At 42.4% G+C, this 19,457-nt stretch overlaps 1 protein-coding gene across 1 annotated transcript; it reads right to left on the minus strand.

The window, feature by feature from the left end:
• Positions 1 to 167: 167 nt before the first annotated feature.
• Positions 168 to 18,275, minus strand: CD180 (CD180 molecule). Its single transcript, XM_017513853.2, has 3 exons — positions 18,006 to 18,275; positions 6,373 to 6,539; positions 168 to 4,802 (listed from the first exon to the last, which is right to left on the minus strand). The coding sequence occupies exons 1-3, from the start codon at positions 18,093 to 18,095 to the stop codon at positions 3,074 to 3,076; spliced, it is 1,986 nt and encodes a 661-aa protein (XP_017369342.1). The 5' UTR covers positions 18,096 to 18,275; the 3' UTR covers positions 168 to 3,073.
• Positions 18,276 to 19,457: the final 1,182 nt, after the last annotated feature.

A 19,457-nucleotide genomic window follows, 5' to 3' on the forward strand; every position in this document is an offset into this window, starting at 1 on the left:
CCATCAACTCCAGCCCAACACCCGGGACACCCCCAGTCATGACTTGCTAAGAAACAACCACACCCCCTCTTGCTATAATTCAAGTTTCTATTCAGCATTCAGGGCCAAACAATGTCAGCCACCCATCTTGCACACTATACTAATATAGGAAAACATTCTAGAGCCGCTTGTTTCATTATTTTGTAGGTATCAAAATTGCAAATGACACTGATAGTTGGACAAATAAGAATGCAATGACGGTTTTCTGTCTTGGAATTTTGTAGATAATGCCTGGGTTCAGGGCTGTGCTGTTCTCGGTTAGTGGCTGCTGGCACAGGGTAAGATGTAATTCTCTCCCAGATTGTAGGAGTTGCAGCTCATGCAGAGAGTCCTCTGTGATGGAGGCAGTCAGCTTTTATGAACTTCAATGATATTTGTTTCAGTACCCGTTGAAATGCAGGGTCAGCTCACTGAGCTACATCATGCAATAATAACACATTTTTATAGGAGTAGCTTGTCAGAGCAGCAACAACATGCAATACATAAAACCAATAAACACACCATGTTACGGATTCTATCCTAGTAAACAGGATAAGGCAATAAAATTGACAGCAGCCATCAAAAAGCTCCCTTTCTGACTTTGTGGGGTGAATTTACTGTTGGTTAAAACAGAGGAGCTGTCACAAAGCCTTAGATCAGTTCTGGAGCAGCAAGCTGCATCACACAGAAGGGAGTGGGCCTGAGAAGGGAAAGCAGGATGGACCATTATGCTTTGCTAAGGCTTGGGCCTCTTTCATTGTCTTGTTTTTCCAAGTTACATATTAAATATTATGGAGGGCACTACGTCTATGGGTCGATAAATCAGTAATTAATATATTCCATCTGCAGTTTAAATCCCTAAGGCAAGAAAGAGCTTACATCTGACGGAATATGCAGGAACTCAATGGGTTGGTGCTAAGACTGGATTCTTAGAGTGTGGACCTTCCACACTCTAAGATGGGAAAAGCAGGGGGAATACGTTTATAACTAAGACTAGGGAGGGGTTTTACACGGAATCATTTGGCTGGGGATCCAGAGCCAACCTCAGTCCAACAGAATCTCAGTATCTGAGGGTGAGGCCTGGGAATCTGCTTTGTACAGACTTTCCTAAAATATTCCAGTGAAAAACATGTGGGAGGCCCAGGAAACAGTGGAGATGTCAGGAGCAAGAGTCAGGAGGATGGGCATGGTGGCAGAACTAGAAGCCATCAAGGCTCAGGGATTAAGACATACTAAAAATATTTTGAGTCCTTACTATGTTCCAGGCATGTTCTAGGATATCCTTGGGCAAAGACCCTCTCATGGAGCTTGTGTTTGGGAGAGACAAGACAGATTAATTAAAACAAATGAAGAAGGTAATTCCAAACACTGGTAAGCATTATAAAAATGATAAAACCCAGTGCTATGAGAGTGAATTGGGTGATGCATAGAGGTTGCTTTGGATTACCTAGGTCAGAGAAGCGCTCTCTGAGAGAAGAAAATATGAGCACTGAAATCTGAAGGAGATGAGGGCACGAGCCATTTGGAGGCCAGTAGCAGCATCTTCCAGGCAAAGGAAAAAGCAAATTCCAAGGCCGAAAATCCCTGAGCAGGGAAAAGCTTCACCCACTCCTGTTCCCTGCCTGTCTTGCTTTTCCTGGGGGTGAAGAGACAAAGAGGATGACCTCCGAGTTTCCACTCTGTTCTGATGTCCCACTAGTATGCCCTCAACCTAAGGGCAAATATATTCTGGTTGGTTTGATCAATTTTTACTTTGATAGTCTATCAGAATTTCATAACTATAAGTTACCATCTCTATTGCTACCATAAAATTGGGTATGGATCAGAATCCAGGCCTTATCAATGCACCCCTTGAGTCCGGGAACTCCGGCACAGCTTGTCTGGCAGTGAAGACTTCAGAGGATAGAAGCCTGTGCGATATGGCCCTTTAGGCCTAAGTCATGACATTGCTCTTTGCCTCTCTTCATTCAATGGTCCAGGTCCCTGTACATTGCTGGTGTGACCTTTGCTGACATCCCCAGCCTCAACAGAAACCACTTCTCACTAAGCCAGCTTTACTGTGTTCCCAACAGCTAGCATGCAGGGATGTCTTCTTCCTAGTTTTCATGTAAATGTGCTATTTCAAATGTTCTCTGAAGCAAACAGGCTTTTAAGGGCCAGCCTGAGAACCAAACCACCATTTATCTCACAGTTCTGCTGGGAAAGCATCTTCTAAGAACTGAACGGCTGAATGAGAAGCGCGTTTTGGATCACAGCCCACCTGCAAGTTAGGATCTGTAAGGTAAGAGCCAGAACACCAGATAGGCAGAGAGAGCTTATCTCTGCCTATTTTCTGAACTGAGTGAGGCAACTGTGGCAGAAATTCTAAACCTTGGGATGGGTTCTTTTTTTATATAGCCATTCACACCCTAGGGGCATTATAGAGACCTACAGACCTAAGGATTAAGAAGATGAATGGAGTCTATTTGATACCAAGTTTCATTTCTGTCTTTTCTTTTAAATTTATTGTGTTTTTCTTTTTTTATTTAAAATAAGCATGAAGACTTTGTCTCCAGCTAAGTTTCCCAAATGGCTACATTACTGAGAACTCAGACCCAAGCACAATGCTATAGGCGGGGGTGGGGTGGGGGGGTAGCAGGGCTGGCTTCCACTCTGCCAAATTGTGGGGGCTGATGATCTCCTTTCAGGGGCAGGGTGTGGGGTGCTGGGAGGGATGTCGGTGAGTAGAAGGGTGACAGCCTCCCCGTGGGTGACTCCCAGCTGGCAGTTCTTGCCCAGCCCCTCCCTCTGCTTCCTCCCACCTCCCACATGTGGAAAGGGCTCTGTGCCTCTCACAGCAGCGTCTGGACCTCTCGCCTGAGTCGGTGTCCTTGCCTAAAGGTTTGTTAGCTCTGGGACTCACAGGAACAAGAAGTTCAGAAAGGCACAGTGAGTCCCTACGCAGCTCCAGGAACCAACCGGAAAAGTCTGATCTGGTCACCAGCAGATGACAGTTCCTTCACTTACAGCAATTTTGCTAAGCACGTTTATTTGCTTTCTCTGAAAACCTTCAGCACTAAATGTGTTGGTATTTCCACCTGAGAAGGCATTTAACTGCAAAAAAGAGCAGAATAGTGAACAATAATAAAAATACTGTGAGAAAGAAAACGCCCACGACTGTAATCCCACAGGACAGCTTGACGTCAGATAGCTTAACTCCCCTTAGAGGCGGCGGGTTTGCGCACATGGTCTCCTCTGAGCCTTCAAGTTTGTGCAGGTTTTCTTTGTACCACGTTAAGAAATGAATATTTGAGCAAGTGCAGTCCAGGGGATTGTGACTCAAGTTAATGGTGCTCTGCTGGGACAAGATGGGGAGGAGATGGGATGAGATGACGTTAATGCTGTTGGCAGCCAGATTGAGGTAGATTCCCTTAAGATGGCCAAGAGAATCAATGCTGTCGCATGTCAGGCTGTTGTGGCTTAAGTCTACATGGCTTATATTTTCCAGGCTGTAGAATGCTTGCCGGTCTATGGAGAGGAGATCACAGGAGGATAAAATCAGAATCTCCAAGCTGCCCACACTCTGAAGCAGGTTGGTCTTCACGATAGTCCCATCTTGAAAGTGATTCCCTTTTAAGCTGAGATGCCGGAGAGCTGGTAGGCCTGCTAGAAGATGCTGATTGCTGGTATCAAGGAAGCAGTAGGTGAGATTCAGAACCTGCAGGAAATGAAGGTTTTGGAAGGGACTTTGTGGACCATTAATGTGTAAGCGGGTAAATGCCAAATCCAGGAGTTCCAGCTGAGGACATTCCTTGAATGCCTGACTCTGGAGACCAAGAGGCTCATTGTAGCTCAGGTTCAAGGTTTGCAAGTGGGACAGGTTTCTGAGTTGTAGACTGCAGCAGTCAGAAGCCTCTATGTCATTATGGCTTAAATCAAGTGTCTGAAGGTTTCCTAGTTTCTCCAAACAGCCAACACCGAGGTTAAGTTTCCTCACGTTGCCTCTGATGTGGAGGTGTATAAGGGAGGGGAAATTGGCAGCATTGATTTGACACAATTGGTCAAAATGGTTTACACTGAGAACTAATTTCTTGAGCAAGTTTAGACCCTTAATCCCAGAGGGTAACCCTGCCAAGTGAGTTGCTGTCAGATCCAGTTCCTGGATTTGGGTGAAGCACTGAAATGTGGTGGATGAGAAGTCAGAGAAATGGTGTTTCTGCAGGTTGAGGCTCTCAACAGACATTTCACAGAGTCCTTTGAGCATGGCTGAACTAATATCTTTGTCATCAGTGTCATCAAACACTCCCAGCCAGAGGGACTGAGTAGTAGAGTTCTGCAGACCATTGAATATAACAGACAAATCTGAAGTTCCTCCAAAGTTCAAACTTTGGAAGACTGTTGAATTAAAAGCTCCAAGCTCAATACCTTTAACATCATTGCCATTGAAGTTCAGACTTAAGTTGGTGGCCTGCTCCAGAGACCGCATGTCTTCTCTAGAGAGGTACTGTATAGCATTATTCTGAAAATCCAGTACTTTCAGATTCCGTGCTGGGAAGTCTTTGGGGAGCTTAATGGAGGAAATATGGTTGCTTCCAAGATACAAGCTTTCCAAGTTTTCCAGATTGTGCACTGGAATAAACTCGAGATTGGATATTCCCGTTTGGATTAAGAAAAGATGCTTCAGTGACTTGGGGCCATTAAGTGACGTTTCTGCCATGAATATCAAAGGATTTCCAGTTAACACAAGTGTGCTCAATTGATGATGGCTTTGAAAAGTGTCTTCATGTATCCAGTTAATCTGGCACCTTGAAAAGATAATCGTATTTAACAATAATTAATTTGAAAAAAGAAAAACCTTCACAGTGACACACATTAACAAGGCCATCTTTTACATCATTCAAAATCAAACATAAAAACTTTCTTCAGTATCAACAGATGGCCTATTGAAGGAATTAATGAATAGCCTCACTTCTGAACACTCTGATTTAGATTTTTTTCCAGGTGCCTCACCCATTAGGTTGAACCTCAGAGATTTGTGCCTGTATTCTAAAGAACCATGGGTCATTTGATTGTGGGCAAAAATCAAACTATTATTTACTGTTTTAAGTAATACAAAATATACCATATAGAATGCATAATAGATAATATATGAATATAGGATATAAAATATATAAATACAAAAATCTGTGCTGTCCTGGGCAAGTTACATCTTTTCTCAACCTCTGTATATTCATCTGAGAAAACCATCCTGGTATTCCACCTAAAAATACTGGAGTACACATACACATGCACACACACACATACACAGATGGCCTCCTCATCTAACCATAAGTTGGATGATAATATGCACCACGGAACCTCACAGTGATGGCTGTAAAGATGAAGCGGTACTATGGATTTGGACATTCTGTCCACAGAAGCTGAAGGTGAAGGACAAAATAGAAGAAGCAGAACTGCTGTGAGGGGTGCAGACTGCATGTACATGCAGAGCCTGACCCCCTTACACACACACACACACACACACACACACACACACACATGCACACACTGTCCAGCCCTTTCATTTTCTTATTTTCTTTATCTTTTTTTTTGAGACAGAGTCTCGCTCTATTGCCTAGGCTGCAGTGCAGTGGCACGATCTTGGCTCACTGCAACCTCTGCCTCCTGGGTTAAAGCAATTCTCCTGCCCCAGCCTCCTGAGTAGCTGGGATTATAGGCATGTACCACCATGCCCAGCTAACTTTTTGTATTTCTGGTAGAGTCAGAGTTTCACCATGCTGGCCAAGCTGGTCTCGAACTCCTGACCTCATGATCTACCCACCTTGGACTCCCAAAGTGCTGGGATTACAGGCATGAGCCACCGTGCCCAGCTTCTTCCCTTATTTTCTTGTGATACTTCTGCCTACTTGTTCTCAAACTCTGGCTCAGCATGTGGAATCTCAATTCTGCCACTGTAACAAAATAATGGAACTCATTTTCCAATTTGTAGGGGGGAATAGTAGACAGTGTGCTTTTCTCCTCGAAAGTTTTCTTAAATGTCATTACCCAAAAATACACTATGCCAAAATTTAGCGTAGTTTAGCATCTGATTTAGTACAAGATTATTTTCATTTTTATCATCAGTATTCCTTAGAACTGCTTCAACAGTACTACTGATGCAACTAGTTTGAGAGCAATTCACTTTATTCTCCACTGGTGATGTTTATTTAAATTACATTTCACCCGCAGAAATAGAAGTATTTCATGGGAAGGTTTAAACATGAGTATAAGCAGATTGTCCCTGGGCCCCAAAAGAAGGGTCCTGCAAATAAATTGAACACATACTGTATTTTTATTTAAGTAAAACATCTTATATTAAATAACTCAGATACATACCTAGTTAAATCCAAAAAGGTAAGATTCATGAGTCTCTTGAAGGTTCTATTATGAAGTGTAGGTAAAAAATTAAAGCCAAATTCCAGAAATTCTGTCGTGTTTGGTAGAGCATCAGGGATTTCACTGAGACCTAAATTTTCACAGTTATATGTTTTGTTGGCTTCTTTCTGGTGGGAGAAACAAGGTAAATAAACATTAGACTTAATAATTTAATTGACTATCTAGCAAAATTATATGTTTTACCTTCCAAGCAGCAATCATACTTCTAGTGATCTTTACCAAATATACACTTGCCAAAAACAAGATGATATATGCACATTATTAACTGTAGTGCCTTTTCGTAATAACAAGATTGACAATAACCAGACTATTCATCAATATAGGACTACTTAAACAACACATAGTACATTCACAAAATGAAATTCTCTGAAGCTGAAAAAAATCTTCATATATTGATATGGAGTGATATCCAGGGTCTATTTCAAGGTGAAAAAAGCAAAGTGCAGAACAATATACATAGTGTATATAGTACACAGTATGTAGGATACTGTACAGAGTATGACTTTTGTGTAAGAAAGGTATGTGTGAATTTTCCTACATTTGTTAAAACAAAGCATGCAAAAACTCAAAAACTGATTGTCTTTAAGAAGAGGGAAGAGACCAGATAGAGGAGCAGGGAGAGATGTGAGACTTCTCTGAATGCACTTTGTTTTACAGTTTTGATTTTGGTTGAATGGAAATGTTTAATTTCAGTTTGAAACAAACAAATCAACCGTAGATAAACATCACCAAAATAAGATAATCAAATATTGCATACTTTCTGATGTGGTACAATGTGAGGTATGCATTGTCTATGAAGTATTCTTGCCAAAAAAAAAAAATTAAACTTGAAACTCATCAAGATTTCAGGCTTAACTTCACATCTCAAAGTGATACGGTGGATTTAAGTTAAATAACACCATAAGGTAGCAATCCACCAATTGCAGAATGTGGGACATTCTATAGAACAACTGACTTTGTTTTATCAGTGTGTGTATGTGTGTGTGTGTTTGTGTGAGAGAGAGTGACAGAGAAAGAGAGACAATGAGAGAGAGAGAGAGAATGAGAGAGGAGATAGTGCTTGTTAAAAGACACAGAGCCAAGACTTGGAACCAATCCATCAATGATAGACTGGATAAAGAAAATGTGGCACATATACACCGTGGAATACTATGCAGCCATAAAAAAAGATGAGTTCATGTCCTTTGCAGGGATGTGGATGAAGCTGGAAACCATTATTCTCAGCAAACTAACACAGGAACAGAAAACCAAACACCACACGTTCTCACTCATAAGTGGGAGTTGAACAATGAGAACACATGGACACAGGGAGAGGAACATCACACACTGGGCCAACTGAGGGGTGGAGGGCTAGGGAAGGGATAGCATTAGGAGAAATACCTAAAGTAGATGACAGATTGGTGAGTGCAGCAAACCTCCATGGCACATGTATTATACCTATGTACAAACCCACACGTTCTGCACATGTACCCGAGAACTTAAAGTATAATTTAAAAAAAAAAGACACAAATGTAAAATCTACTTAAGAGACATACCATCAAATAATAGAGTAGCCCTCATTTAGATTCTGATCCCAATAAAGTAGTTCAAAAAGACATTTTATAGACTGTCAGGGAACTTTGAATGAGGAAAGAATTCAGTGATATTAAGGAAGTCTTGATTATGTTAATGATAGTGGACTCGTGATTATGTAAAATAAATGTTCTTGTTCTTTTGAGATGCATATTTAAATATTTAGGAATAAAACAGCATGATGTTTGGAATTGGCTTTAAAATACTTTGGCAAAAAAGGAGGAGAGGATTGTAGAGATGAAGTGAGTAGGCAAAACGCTGATGATTGTCGAATATTGAGGTTCTTTGCTACTATTTTTGTATAGGTTAACTTTTTTTCTTAACACAATGCTTAAAAATTAGCAGGGTGGCATAGACCTGAGGCCTTGCAATCTTGAAGTATGAATTCATTTTAGATCTCTGGATTTGTAGGCTGCTGATACCAGAGCGTAGGCTTTTGGGCACAACCCTAAACATAAGCAGAGAGAACTTCCTCATCCTGTGCCCCAGGGTAGTCATGGATTCTGAAGCCTGCCAATCATGTCCTAACACAAGTTATATGTTGAAATAAGTAGGTAAAAATGGGAAGTGGTTGTTTAGAAGCCTATAGAACTGTGGGGTCATTATATATCTGGCTAATGCTTTAGGATAAAGATTAGTGGGGGCAGATGGGAAGGTCTAAGGGAGCAGGTATGAAAGTCTGATGGAGTATATTTTGCCTGCAGAGTCTCCTTGGGAAGACATAAATGATCTCCAGGGAAAGTTCTTGCTATGGTTTGAATATGTCCTCCAAAGTTCATGTGCTGAAAACTTAATTGCCATTGTAGTAGTAAGAGATGAGGCTTTTGGGAAGTGATAGGATCATGAAGAATCCACCCTCATGAATGAATTAGTGCCATTATTGCAGAGTGTGTTATTTATCACGGGACTGGACTCCTGATAAAAGGGTGAGTTAGGCCTCCATTTGCTCTGTCCACTTGCTTGCTTATACCTTATTCCATGGAATCACACAGCAAGAAGACCCTCACCAGATACCAGAGCCATATTCTTGGGCTTCCCAGCTCCCACCTATGGTAAATAAATGACTTTTCTATACAAATTACCCAGCCTGTGGCATTCTGTGATAGCAGCAGGAAACCGAGTAAGACAGTGCCTGAGAGGCACAAGAACACCTGCATCCCAGACCTTGGGCCAGCTCTCAGATCATTTCAGGCTCCAGGTGAGTTCATCCAACCTTCCAGCCCCTGCCTTTCCCTGACACACAGGGGCTCACTAGACGCCCCACTGAGACTTCCCTGGCCTGGAAAAGATCTGTTCTGTTAAACTCCAGATCAGCGGCTTTTCTCATGCTGAGATGAAAACAGCTCTGCTTAGTGGGAAACAGAACTGCACACATTCTGCTTTGCTCTGAAGCAGAAGGCTTTTGAGATGTCACCACTGTAACCTCATTTTTTTTCACTCTAATTTCTGCTTAGCGATGCACTTTTTTGTAGCTGCAGAACATGCTCATATACAGAAAGTCCCCAGTTTTCCTCGACATTGTGACAACATTATAACTGTCACTGATGAAAATGCTTTATTTATATTTCCTTGTAATTTATTCTTCATTTTATAGACCCAAAGTCCGCCAGGCACTGCCACAAATCCACACAATGTCCTTGAAATGCATACTTTGCATTTAAAACTTAGATTTAGCTGACTGGCAGGGAAAAAAACCACGTGTTGCCAGACCTACCCTCAATGCCCATGAATATGGACGACCCAGAGAGAATATGCATGTGCAGCTGCTGCCCCCATAGTTGCAAAGGTGCTGATTAGCTTGGAGGAGACATTTGTATGTTCTGGTCTCCTTTGGCATAACCGATGTCACATACGGTTGGAGAAAAGGGACTTCCTCAATTTTCTCATTCTGTTCTGGCCCTACAGCAAAAGGCTCAATGCTGTCAATTCCCTGCTTCTCCTGAATATATGAGTGCCAATGACACCTAAATTATTCTGTGCCTGAGCCTCTTATGTGCTTTCCTAAGCACTTTACTGCACTAATGTGATGCAGAAGATTGAGACTTCAGGAGGAGCGCTACTAAGCCGGTGGCCTGAGTGAGTTCCTTGAAAATAGAAAGAAGGTAAATGAAGTAGCTTGGCTTCAACCCAGTGAAAAACAGAATGAGTGGATGACGCTACCAAGGAGTATCAGGAAGGCCACCGTGAGTCTGTGCCATAATATTGAATCATCTCTAGTTAGGTGTAAATGGCCATAGATCCTCTGCCTTTGATTTCTAGGAAAAAGAAGCAAGCGACAAGAAATGCAGCTGACAAAAGAATTTAGAAACCAAACACATTTTAGAGAATGTCTAAGACTCAACATACACGTGGCCCTTTTCTTATAGTTTCTGTAATCACAATTGTATCATCAAAATGGCCACGATGCTAGAGATACCAAATCACCACATGCTCTGGAATCATCTAGGAAGCATTAGCTTGTTTTCAGCCTATTGTAATTTTTTAAGGCAGAAAGTACACACACATGCATGCACACACACACTATTATTCACATTCTTTTGGATTGAGAGTACAATACCGACATCACAACCTTTAAGCCCTAAACACCTCAGCTTATATATCCTAAAAACAAGGATATTATAGGACTACAGTGCCATTATGAAATTCAGGATGTTTAACATTGACACAATGTTCTTATCCAACATACTGTCTATATCCAAATTTTGCCAATTGTCCCACTATTGTTCTTTACAGTAATTTTTGTTTTTCCAATTCAGGATCACACATTGCATTTAGTTGTCATATCTCCTTTGACTTCTTTAAACTGAGACGGTTCCTCAGCTTTTCATTGTCTTTCAGTCGTGAATATTTTTTGAAGAATACAGGCTCATATTGTGCAGAATGTCCCAAGTAATGGGTTTGTATGTTTCTCATGATTTGACTCTGGTTATACATTTTTGGTAGTAATGTTGCATTAATACAGGTGTGTCATTTTCCCTATCAAGATTGAAATCAAACTTTTTTGAGCATGAGTTCTGATTCCCAGGCTTCCAGAACAGCAGAATGGTAATGCAACAGAGAGTGAAAGGACGGGACGCAAAGAAACACTGGGCCCAAGCAGATAGCACGGCCACCACCAGGACCACGTGCTTCTGTTGCTTTTTCCAGGCAGATAACCACTGCTGTTGCAGTTTCTCTGATCTCCACCTGACCATTTCCTATAGACCCAGCCTTCTCTTCCTAGAGAAGTCTAGAAATGTGGTCAATTTCCAAACTCCCCTTTGCACTTCTCTGATTCTGCTGGCTCCACTGCAGACTGGACTTCTTGATGTGAACTCATGCAGACAGCAGAGCTGCAGCAAGGTCACGTGGTATTTATGACAATTACCTCATTCCTGTCACTATTCTATGTCCAGGGGCATTTGCACTGTGACCCACTATGCACTGGGACCTGTGTCATCCATTTTGTCTCTAGCTCTGCCTCAGAGCTGTGCTCCCAGAGCTACATCTGTATTTGCAATCCTTTTTCCCTCTAGGTATTCATTTGCATTTTTTCAATCAGGCTCTTATTTTCCTCCTTTCTGCTGTATATCTAACTCCCCCTCATCCCACTGTATTTTCCCTCCTTGCAAGTGTTGAAACATTTTCTAATTTGGAGCTCTTTCAATTTCACTCAAGTGCTTATTCTCACCTTTCACATTTCTCATCTGCACTTGACACATGCAGCAGCCAGCCCCCCATGCATGAAGAGTCTGGGACACTGACCTCCAACCCTTCCTCATTAATCATGCCTCCATCCGAGGTAGAGCAATTTCGACTGGACCAAATCCCACAGCAACAATTACTCTCTGAAAACAAAGCAAACACTCCCTAGAGAGCACATCCCTATAACTTTGTTGTCAATCTTATTCCTCCAGGCAAAGGACATTCCAGTTGCATGCACTTTGTTTTCTGTTTGTCTGTAAAGTCAGACTGCTTGGGTTCAAATCCTAGCTCTCAACCACCAAGCTGTGTTCTCTGAGACTCCCTTTTCCTCAACTGTAGATTGAGGTTAGTAATTTTACCTTGCAAGTTTACTGTGAGGATTAATGTGATAATGTGTGTCAGCACTAGACAAGGGAATTTAGTGTTTAACTGGATCTTCACAACCTTAAATCATTATCAAAAGATATTGGGAAGCCCTTGTGTCTATCAACTTGGGTTCCATTCCCAAAAAAGAGCTCTGCTAACGAGTCCCCCTTTATCCCTCACCTAGGGACTGAAGGACTCTTTTCTATTGTAGTATGGAGGGAAAAGGATGGCCAGGCTGAGCTCACTTGAAAAGGGAAGGCATGCCCACATTCCCAAATAACTATTTCAAGAGTGCATCTAAAATGATGCCACAATCCAAATCACAGAACACTGAATTGCAGCTACTCTTTGCATATTTGTCAGCTTCCAAAGACTTGATATGGGTCCTAATATTTTTGCTTAAGTCACACATATACAGGGACACACATTCACAGAAAGAGAAACAGAAAGAGAAAGAATACATGTAGCATTTGACAATGGAAGAATCTATGTAGACTACATAATCATCTTAGAACCTGTAGGTAGGCTTGAATATTTTTCCAAACAAAACATTTTATTTAAAAACTAATCTTGACTACTACTTGTATGCAAAAAACAAAAACAATTTAGATGGATCTAAATGTGAAACCTAGAAATAGAAAATAAATACAACAATAAAGCTGCTAGAAGAAACATGGGATAATATCAAACCCTTGAGGTAGGCAAAAATTTCTTAAACAGGACAGAAATTTACTGAAAAGTCAGAAAAAATAGTAAGTTGAGGTTTATTAAAATTAAGAACTTTGGTTCAGCAAAGGACACCAATAGGAAAGTGGAAAGACAGGCCACAGAGTGAGAGAGGTATTTGCAATCTGATGAAGGATTTATATCCACATTACATAAAGAACTCCTACAAATGAATAAAAAAAAAGGCAACCCAAGTGAAAGTGAGCAAAACACTTCAACAGGCATTTCACACACACAAGAAAGAATATGCAAATGAGTGATTAAAGTACAAAAAGGTACTCAATTTAGTTGTTCACCAGGAAAATATAAGTTAACACCCAGTGAAATACCAATACCCACTTATCAGCATGGCTAACATTTTAAAAGCAAACAATACAAAATGTTAGTGAGGCTTTGGAGCAATTAGAACTCATGTACATTGCCGCTGAGTATAAACTGATACTGACGCTTTAAAAACTGGCAATATCTATTAAAGTTTAAACATATGTTTACCCATGATCAAATATACCCAATCCTATACCTAATAAACATTTGTACATCTGTTTACTAAAGATATAGACAAGAATGTCCGAAGCAGCATCATTCATAATAGCCAAAAAATTGGAAACATCACAAATGCTCATTGGCAGTAGAATGAATAAATCAATGGTGGCTCACTGATATATCAGAGTAACATTCAGCAATAAAAATGAACAAATGATTGCTGCATACACGAATAAGTCACAAATTTAATGTTGAACCAGAAAAAAAGCCAGACACAAAAGAGTACACACTGTATGGTCCCATGTATATAAAGTTCAAGACCAGGCAAAACTAGTTTCTGGTGATGGAAGCTGGAATACTGGATGCTTTCAGGGGCTAATGACAGGGAGCAGGCATGCGGAGGGCTTCTGAGGTGCTGAGAATTTTCTACCTCTTGATCTGTGTGATGGTAACGTGGATGTGTTCACATGGTGAAAACTCATTTAACTGCACACCTATGACTTGTGAACTTTTCTGTATGTATGTTTTATTTTGACAAAAAGTTTGTTAAGCTCAAAACAAAAACCTTTTTTTTAGGCTAGGGCTTACAAACAAATGTGAACTGAAAGCGCCAGCCAATCCTTCAAATTGAATCCTCTGTTAGGCCTTTCTTGCACTGTTATAAAGAAATACCCAACACTGGGTAATTTATAAAGGAAAGAGGTCTAATTGGCTCACTGCTTCACAGGCTCTACAGGAAACACAGTGCTGGCATCGGCTTGGCCTTGGGGAGGACTTGGGACTTTTGCAATCATGGCAGAAGGCAGAGGGGGAGGAGGCAGGCACACTCCATGGTGAAAGCAGGAGAGAAAATTACAGGGGAAGTGCCACTCTTTTCAATGACCAGATCTCAGGTGAATTCATTATCACCAAGACAGCACCAAGCCATGAGGAAGCTGCCCCAACACACCTCCCAGCAGGCCTCACCTCCAGCACTGGGGATTACAACTCAACTTGAGATCTGGGCAGGGACACAGCTCCAAACTCTATCAGATCCCAACTGGGTAACTGGGCCTAAGTTTTAAATAGAGCCAAGCAGCCAGTTGCTGACTAGAGGTCACATGTGTACTGTGAGTTTCTGAAAACCCTCATCTCTGCTTAATTTTGGAACTTTCAACTCTCATCTGAACAAACTAGTCAAGTCTCTGCTTTATCAACCAGTCAGGGCTCAGCTGCACCAGCCAATCAGAACTAAGCAAGTTTGAATGCTTCTGTTGCATAAATGAATCTGATTGGGGACCTGAGTGGGAAATCTCTCTACATAGAAGCCAAATTCCGTATTTGTCCTCTGGAATGCACCTTCCAAAGGCTATGCATCAAAAGCTGCAGTCTCCCCAGTTTGCAAACTGTTCATTGGAATAAAGTCTCCTTCCTCAAATTCCTCTTCAGAGAACTTTTGTTCACAGGCTTAATAGGGTAATGGTGGTCACATGAACGTGCAGACACTATGCATGAGCTGAAGGGGGAAGAAGAAAAGAGGAAAGGAAACCAGCGGGGAAGGGTGCGTAAAGTTGGGGGTGATTTATACTTGAAAAAGGCCAAACCCTTAAGTCAAAGGCAAGAGTTTATTCTCCTAACCACCCTTCTTTTTATCCCTTGCCAGCAGCCTGGAAGTTCCACACTGTCAGGAATAAGTTCCATTTGTCTTTGCATCCTCCAGCTCCCTCCCTGGTATCCACACAGTAGCAAGGGTTCTGTAAACAGCCTTAGATCTTGCTCTTGAGAACTCACACATGATGGATGAAACAAAAGAAAATACAGATCCAATGCTAACTGAATAGCTCACAAGTTCATTTAAAATCAAACTTCTTTCAGAGGGACAGCTGCAGGAAGGTTGTTGTTATGGAATGGTTCAGCTTCATCTGGCTTATCCAAAAAGGAAAGCCTTTGCTACCACACAGGGCCAGGCCTGCAGACCCTAGAACCCTGAACACCACTCCTGAGACATGAATAGCACCGAAGGCCCCAGAACAGGCAGCCAAAGGACTAGGCCTTCCGCTGATGCAAGGATTTCAGAGTTAAACTTGTAGGTATATAAGAGTGAGGCATTTAAAACAGCCTGCTTTCCAATGAGCTGGAATTAAATGCGTATATTATCCCATCAGAGGCTCTCACTAGGAGGGGATAACCTATGTCCCTGATCACTGAGGGGATGGTGTCCTCATTCCTACCCACTTGTCATGCCTCCCACATGTCTGTATGACATTGACCTGAAACCACCTTTGCAAAATTATGACAGAGAAATATGACATAGTTGACTCCATCTTACTTCTAACCTCCAATCTCTCCTTGGTCATTCTTGTGTGTAGACCAAGCTGAATTTGGGACATATTTATAGTTTAACCTTAAAGCAAGGATAATAGCCCTTCTTAAAATGAAAGCATCTTTATAAAGCTAATGAAAGGCTCCCAGGTTAGCATTATAAAAGGGGCTTGAATTCTGCTAAGATGTTGGCATAGTTACTCCTTACTGTTTGGGAGTCATGTGACTAGAGGTCACAAGATTTGTGACTTCCCTAATTACTTCTATAGAGAACATCACTATTATAGAACCTAAGAATTTTTTTTGAGATATCTTTCAGACTAACCCCACCCAGACTCCTGGCTTAACTCATCCTGTGGCCCTACCCAAAGGTGGACATGAGAACCACCTTCCAAAACCTTATGACTTCATCCCCAACCAGTCAACATTTGCCATTCCCGTGTCCCCTGCCCACCAAACTGTCTTGAAAACCGCTAATCTCCAAGACTTTGAAGTGACTGACTTGAGTAATAACTCTGTCTTCCACCTGGTGTGGCCCATCTCACATCAATGAAACTTTCTTTACTGCAATGCCGTAGTCTCTGCGGATTGATTTTGTCTGTGCAGTGGGCAGGAAGACCTTGTTGGGCAATTACAGACCTTCCAACCTGAAGGATGAGAAGACAGCCTTCTGGGGCTGATAAAAACTTCTCACTCTTCCCCTTCTGTTATGGGCTGAATTTTCTCTCCCCCACCATCAAATTCATATGTTGAAGTCCTAACCCCCAGGACCTCATAATGTAACTGCATTTAGAGATAGGACCTTTAAATAGGTCATTAAAATAAGCTGAGGTCATATAGGTGGGCCTTAATCTGATCTGACTGGATTCCTTAAAAGATGAGGAAATTTGGACACACAAGAGGACACCAGGGACACTCATGCACAGAGGAAAGGCCATGATAGGACACAGAGAGAAGATGGCCATCTGCAGGCCAAGGAGTGAGGGCACAGAAGAAGCAAACTCTGCCAACACCTTGATCTTGAAATTCCAGCCTCCAGCACGGTGAGACAATTTATTTCTCTTGTTTAAGCTACCCAATCTGTGGTAATTGTTTTTTGTTGTTGTTTGTTTTTTGGTATATTTTTTGTTTGTTTGTTTGTTCTGAGATGGAGTCTTGCTCTGTCACCTAGGCTGGAGTGTAGTGGCACATTCATGGCTCACTACAACCTCTACTTCCCGGGTTTGAGTGATTCTCCTGCCTCAGCCTCCTGAATAGTTGGGATTACAGGCATATGCCGCCACACCCAGCTAATATTTGTATTTTTAGTAGAGATGGGGTTTCACCATGTTGCCCAGGCTGGTCTTGAACTCCTGGTCTCAAGCCATCCATCCATCTTGGCCTCCCAAAATGTTGGGATTACGGGCGTGAACCACCACGCTCGGCCCAGTCTGTGGCATTTGTTATGACGGCCCAAGCAAACCAACACATGCCTTCCCAGCTTTTATTTCTCATGGGCATGGTGCCTCCTCTTGGCCTGCTGCTGATTCCTAATGCCAGACCAACAAGGCTCTGCTCACCCAGTTTTGAGCCTTACCCCACTGCTGGCTTTGCTCTGCTCTTCCTTATCCTTCTGGCCTCCTTTCTAATACTGCCCCAGGGCAACTCCACATCTGGCTACTCCTGGCTCTTACTCTTAAGCCCAACCCAGACCAGCAGCCACCAAGACCCATTGTCCCTCCTGTATGCAGCCTTTGTCTGACAGGCCACGTGGTACTGAACACTTGTGGGATCAGAGAAAGCAAGAGGGAGTTTGAGGCATTTCAGAGGATGGCAAGAGACGGAGGCCTTTCTCCTTTCTCTTCACCCCCTCCAAGAGCTTCCCACAGGTTGAGAAATATTGTTATGGTCCAAAACAGAAGGTGTAATTTGGCTATATTCTCAGATTTTACTCCTGTGGGTTAGTAAAACAGATGGAGGGCTGTCCAAGTCGAGGAGAAAGCCAGCCTCATTCAGAATGATCTTTTCAATGCTCTAAAGCCTGGAACAGACTTGTCTTTACTAATTCTCACCCTGAGAGCCAGGAGACCAAAGGACTCATTGGGATAGCCCCATGTGACAGTGGGGATGTTAAACCAACAGCTCCCCCAGGCTGAGTCAGGCTTAGGGGTCTGCTTTGTGCACAGAGACCCTGTTGATGTCTTATGACCCGCTTGGGATTATTTGGGGGAAATTGAAAAAGAGAAAAAAATCTCATTGCTTCCTATTAAGATGCCACCAGATGATCTCCTGGCTGAGCTCGTTGGCTTCTTTCTCACAATAATAAAACTTATATATATATACCTCATTTCATTTTTAAAGACGGTGGATATTGAAATGCCAAAGCTCAGATTGGGCTGCATGCTAAATCTCAAAATTTTCAGACGGTTTAATCTGGATAAAGACAAACAGTTTGGACTCACCTCAATGCACATCTGATCCAAGGAGGTGATGACTTTACAGCTGGCAGAAAACAGCACCACCAAAAAGAAGCAGCTGCAGTCAAAAGCCATTGTAGGACCAGTGCAATCCCAGCGTGTTGGGTTTACCTAATGCTTGGAGCTGAGAAACTATGAAGGCCCTGAAGCTATCAAGCTATGAAGGTGCTGGCAATTTGGCAGCCAGAGAGGTAGTCAGAAGGGTGATCTTGGAGCAAGAAATGCTGTTGACTGCTCAGCATTCTGTGACTCTGTGCTTCAAAAAAAAAAAAAAGGAAGTCTCTTTTGCATACCACCCATCTTTGCCAAAAATAACTGAGGACCCAGCCCCAGAATGGCCCAGTGCATTTCCTACCACGGAGCATGAATCAGTTGTGCAGTCCCTTTGGGCTGATCACACAGACTCATTGTGATGGTTCCAATTGACTTTATGTCGACTTCAAGCATTTGGCCAACTCCAACAGCTCTGGTCCTTTTCCCCGAGAAGGCTGTGGAAGCTCTGCCCACCAAGGAGGTCACTTTCTTAGTTATCCTAGGTGAGTGAGTAGAAGAGGTGTTGGAGAACATTGGAAGGGGCAGAGCACTCTGTGTGGGCAGATTAAAGAACTGAGCCCTTCATGGCACCTGCTGAGCTGGGAGCTGGAGCAATAGGAAGCAGGCTTGAGAATGTATCTGCCCCTTGAGCCTCAGCTGCTGCCTTGGCCACCTTGGCTATCCCCACCTTGGCCATCCCCACCTCTGGTCTTTGTGTAGGAGGAAGATGATTTCATCTCTTGACCTGGTGGTTCAGGCTTGTTAAAGCAGTTGGGGTGAACTCCCCTCTTGTTCCTTCCTAACCTGGCCTGGGGAAGGAGGAAACACTGCTATAGACAGAGCAGCCTGGCTAGGGGACAGCAGAGTTAGGGATGCCAGCCTTGGCTCTGTTTCTTCTTACAAATAGTTTTGAAGCAGGATTGCAATTACCCTTATCATGGAGCAAGGTGTGGCAATGAAAGAAAGTCAAAGATCAAACATTCCTCAATAGGCTGCATTTAGCTACCTGTTCTATCTGTTCTCCAGCCCTCTGGAATACAGGATATATTTCATGTTGCTGTTCTCCCACTCCATGTCCAAGAACCCAGTTCTCAGTATCAGAGTTCACAATGACTCGAGTACTACTACCACTACTGCCACCACAGCTACTGTATTACTATGATGAAGAAAATGACTGTAGTATCTGCCATTTATCGAGTCCTTACTATGTGTCAGACACTGGGTCAGGTTTAATTTTTGGTTTTTGCTGCATTTCCCTGTCCTCAAATATTTCCACGTATTCCATACAAGAGATATTATTATTTCTCTCATTTTACAGATGTAGAAACTGATGCTTAGAGAAATTAAATGACCTCTCCAAGGCACACAATTAGAAAGTGGTGCTCTAGGGCTTCAGATCCAGAA

Source organism: Cebus imitator, unplaced genomic scaffold (assembly GCF_001604975.1).
Source record: "Cebus imitator isolate Cc_AM_T3 unplaced genomic scaffold, Cebus_imitator-1.0 Scaffold506, whole genome shotgun sequence".
NCBI classification, from domain to species: domain Eukaryota; kingdom Metazoa; phylum Chordata; class Mammalia; order Primates; family Cebidae; genus Cebus; species Cebus imitator.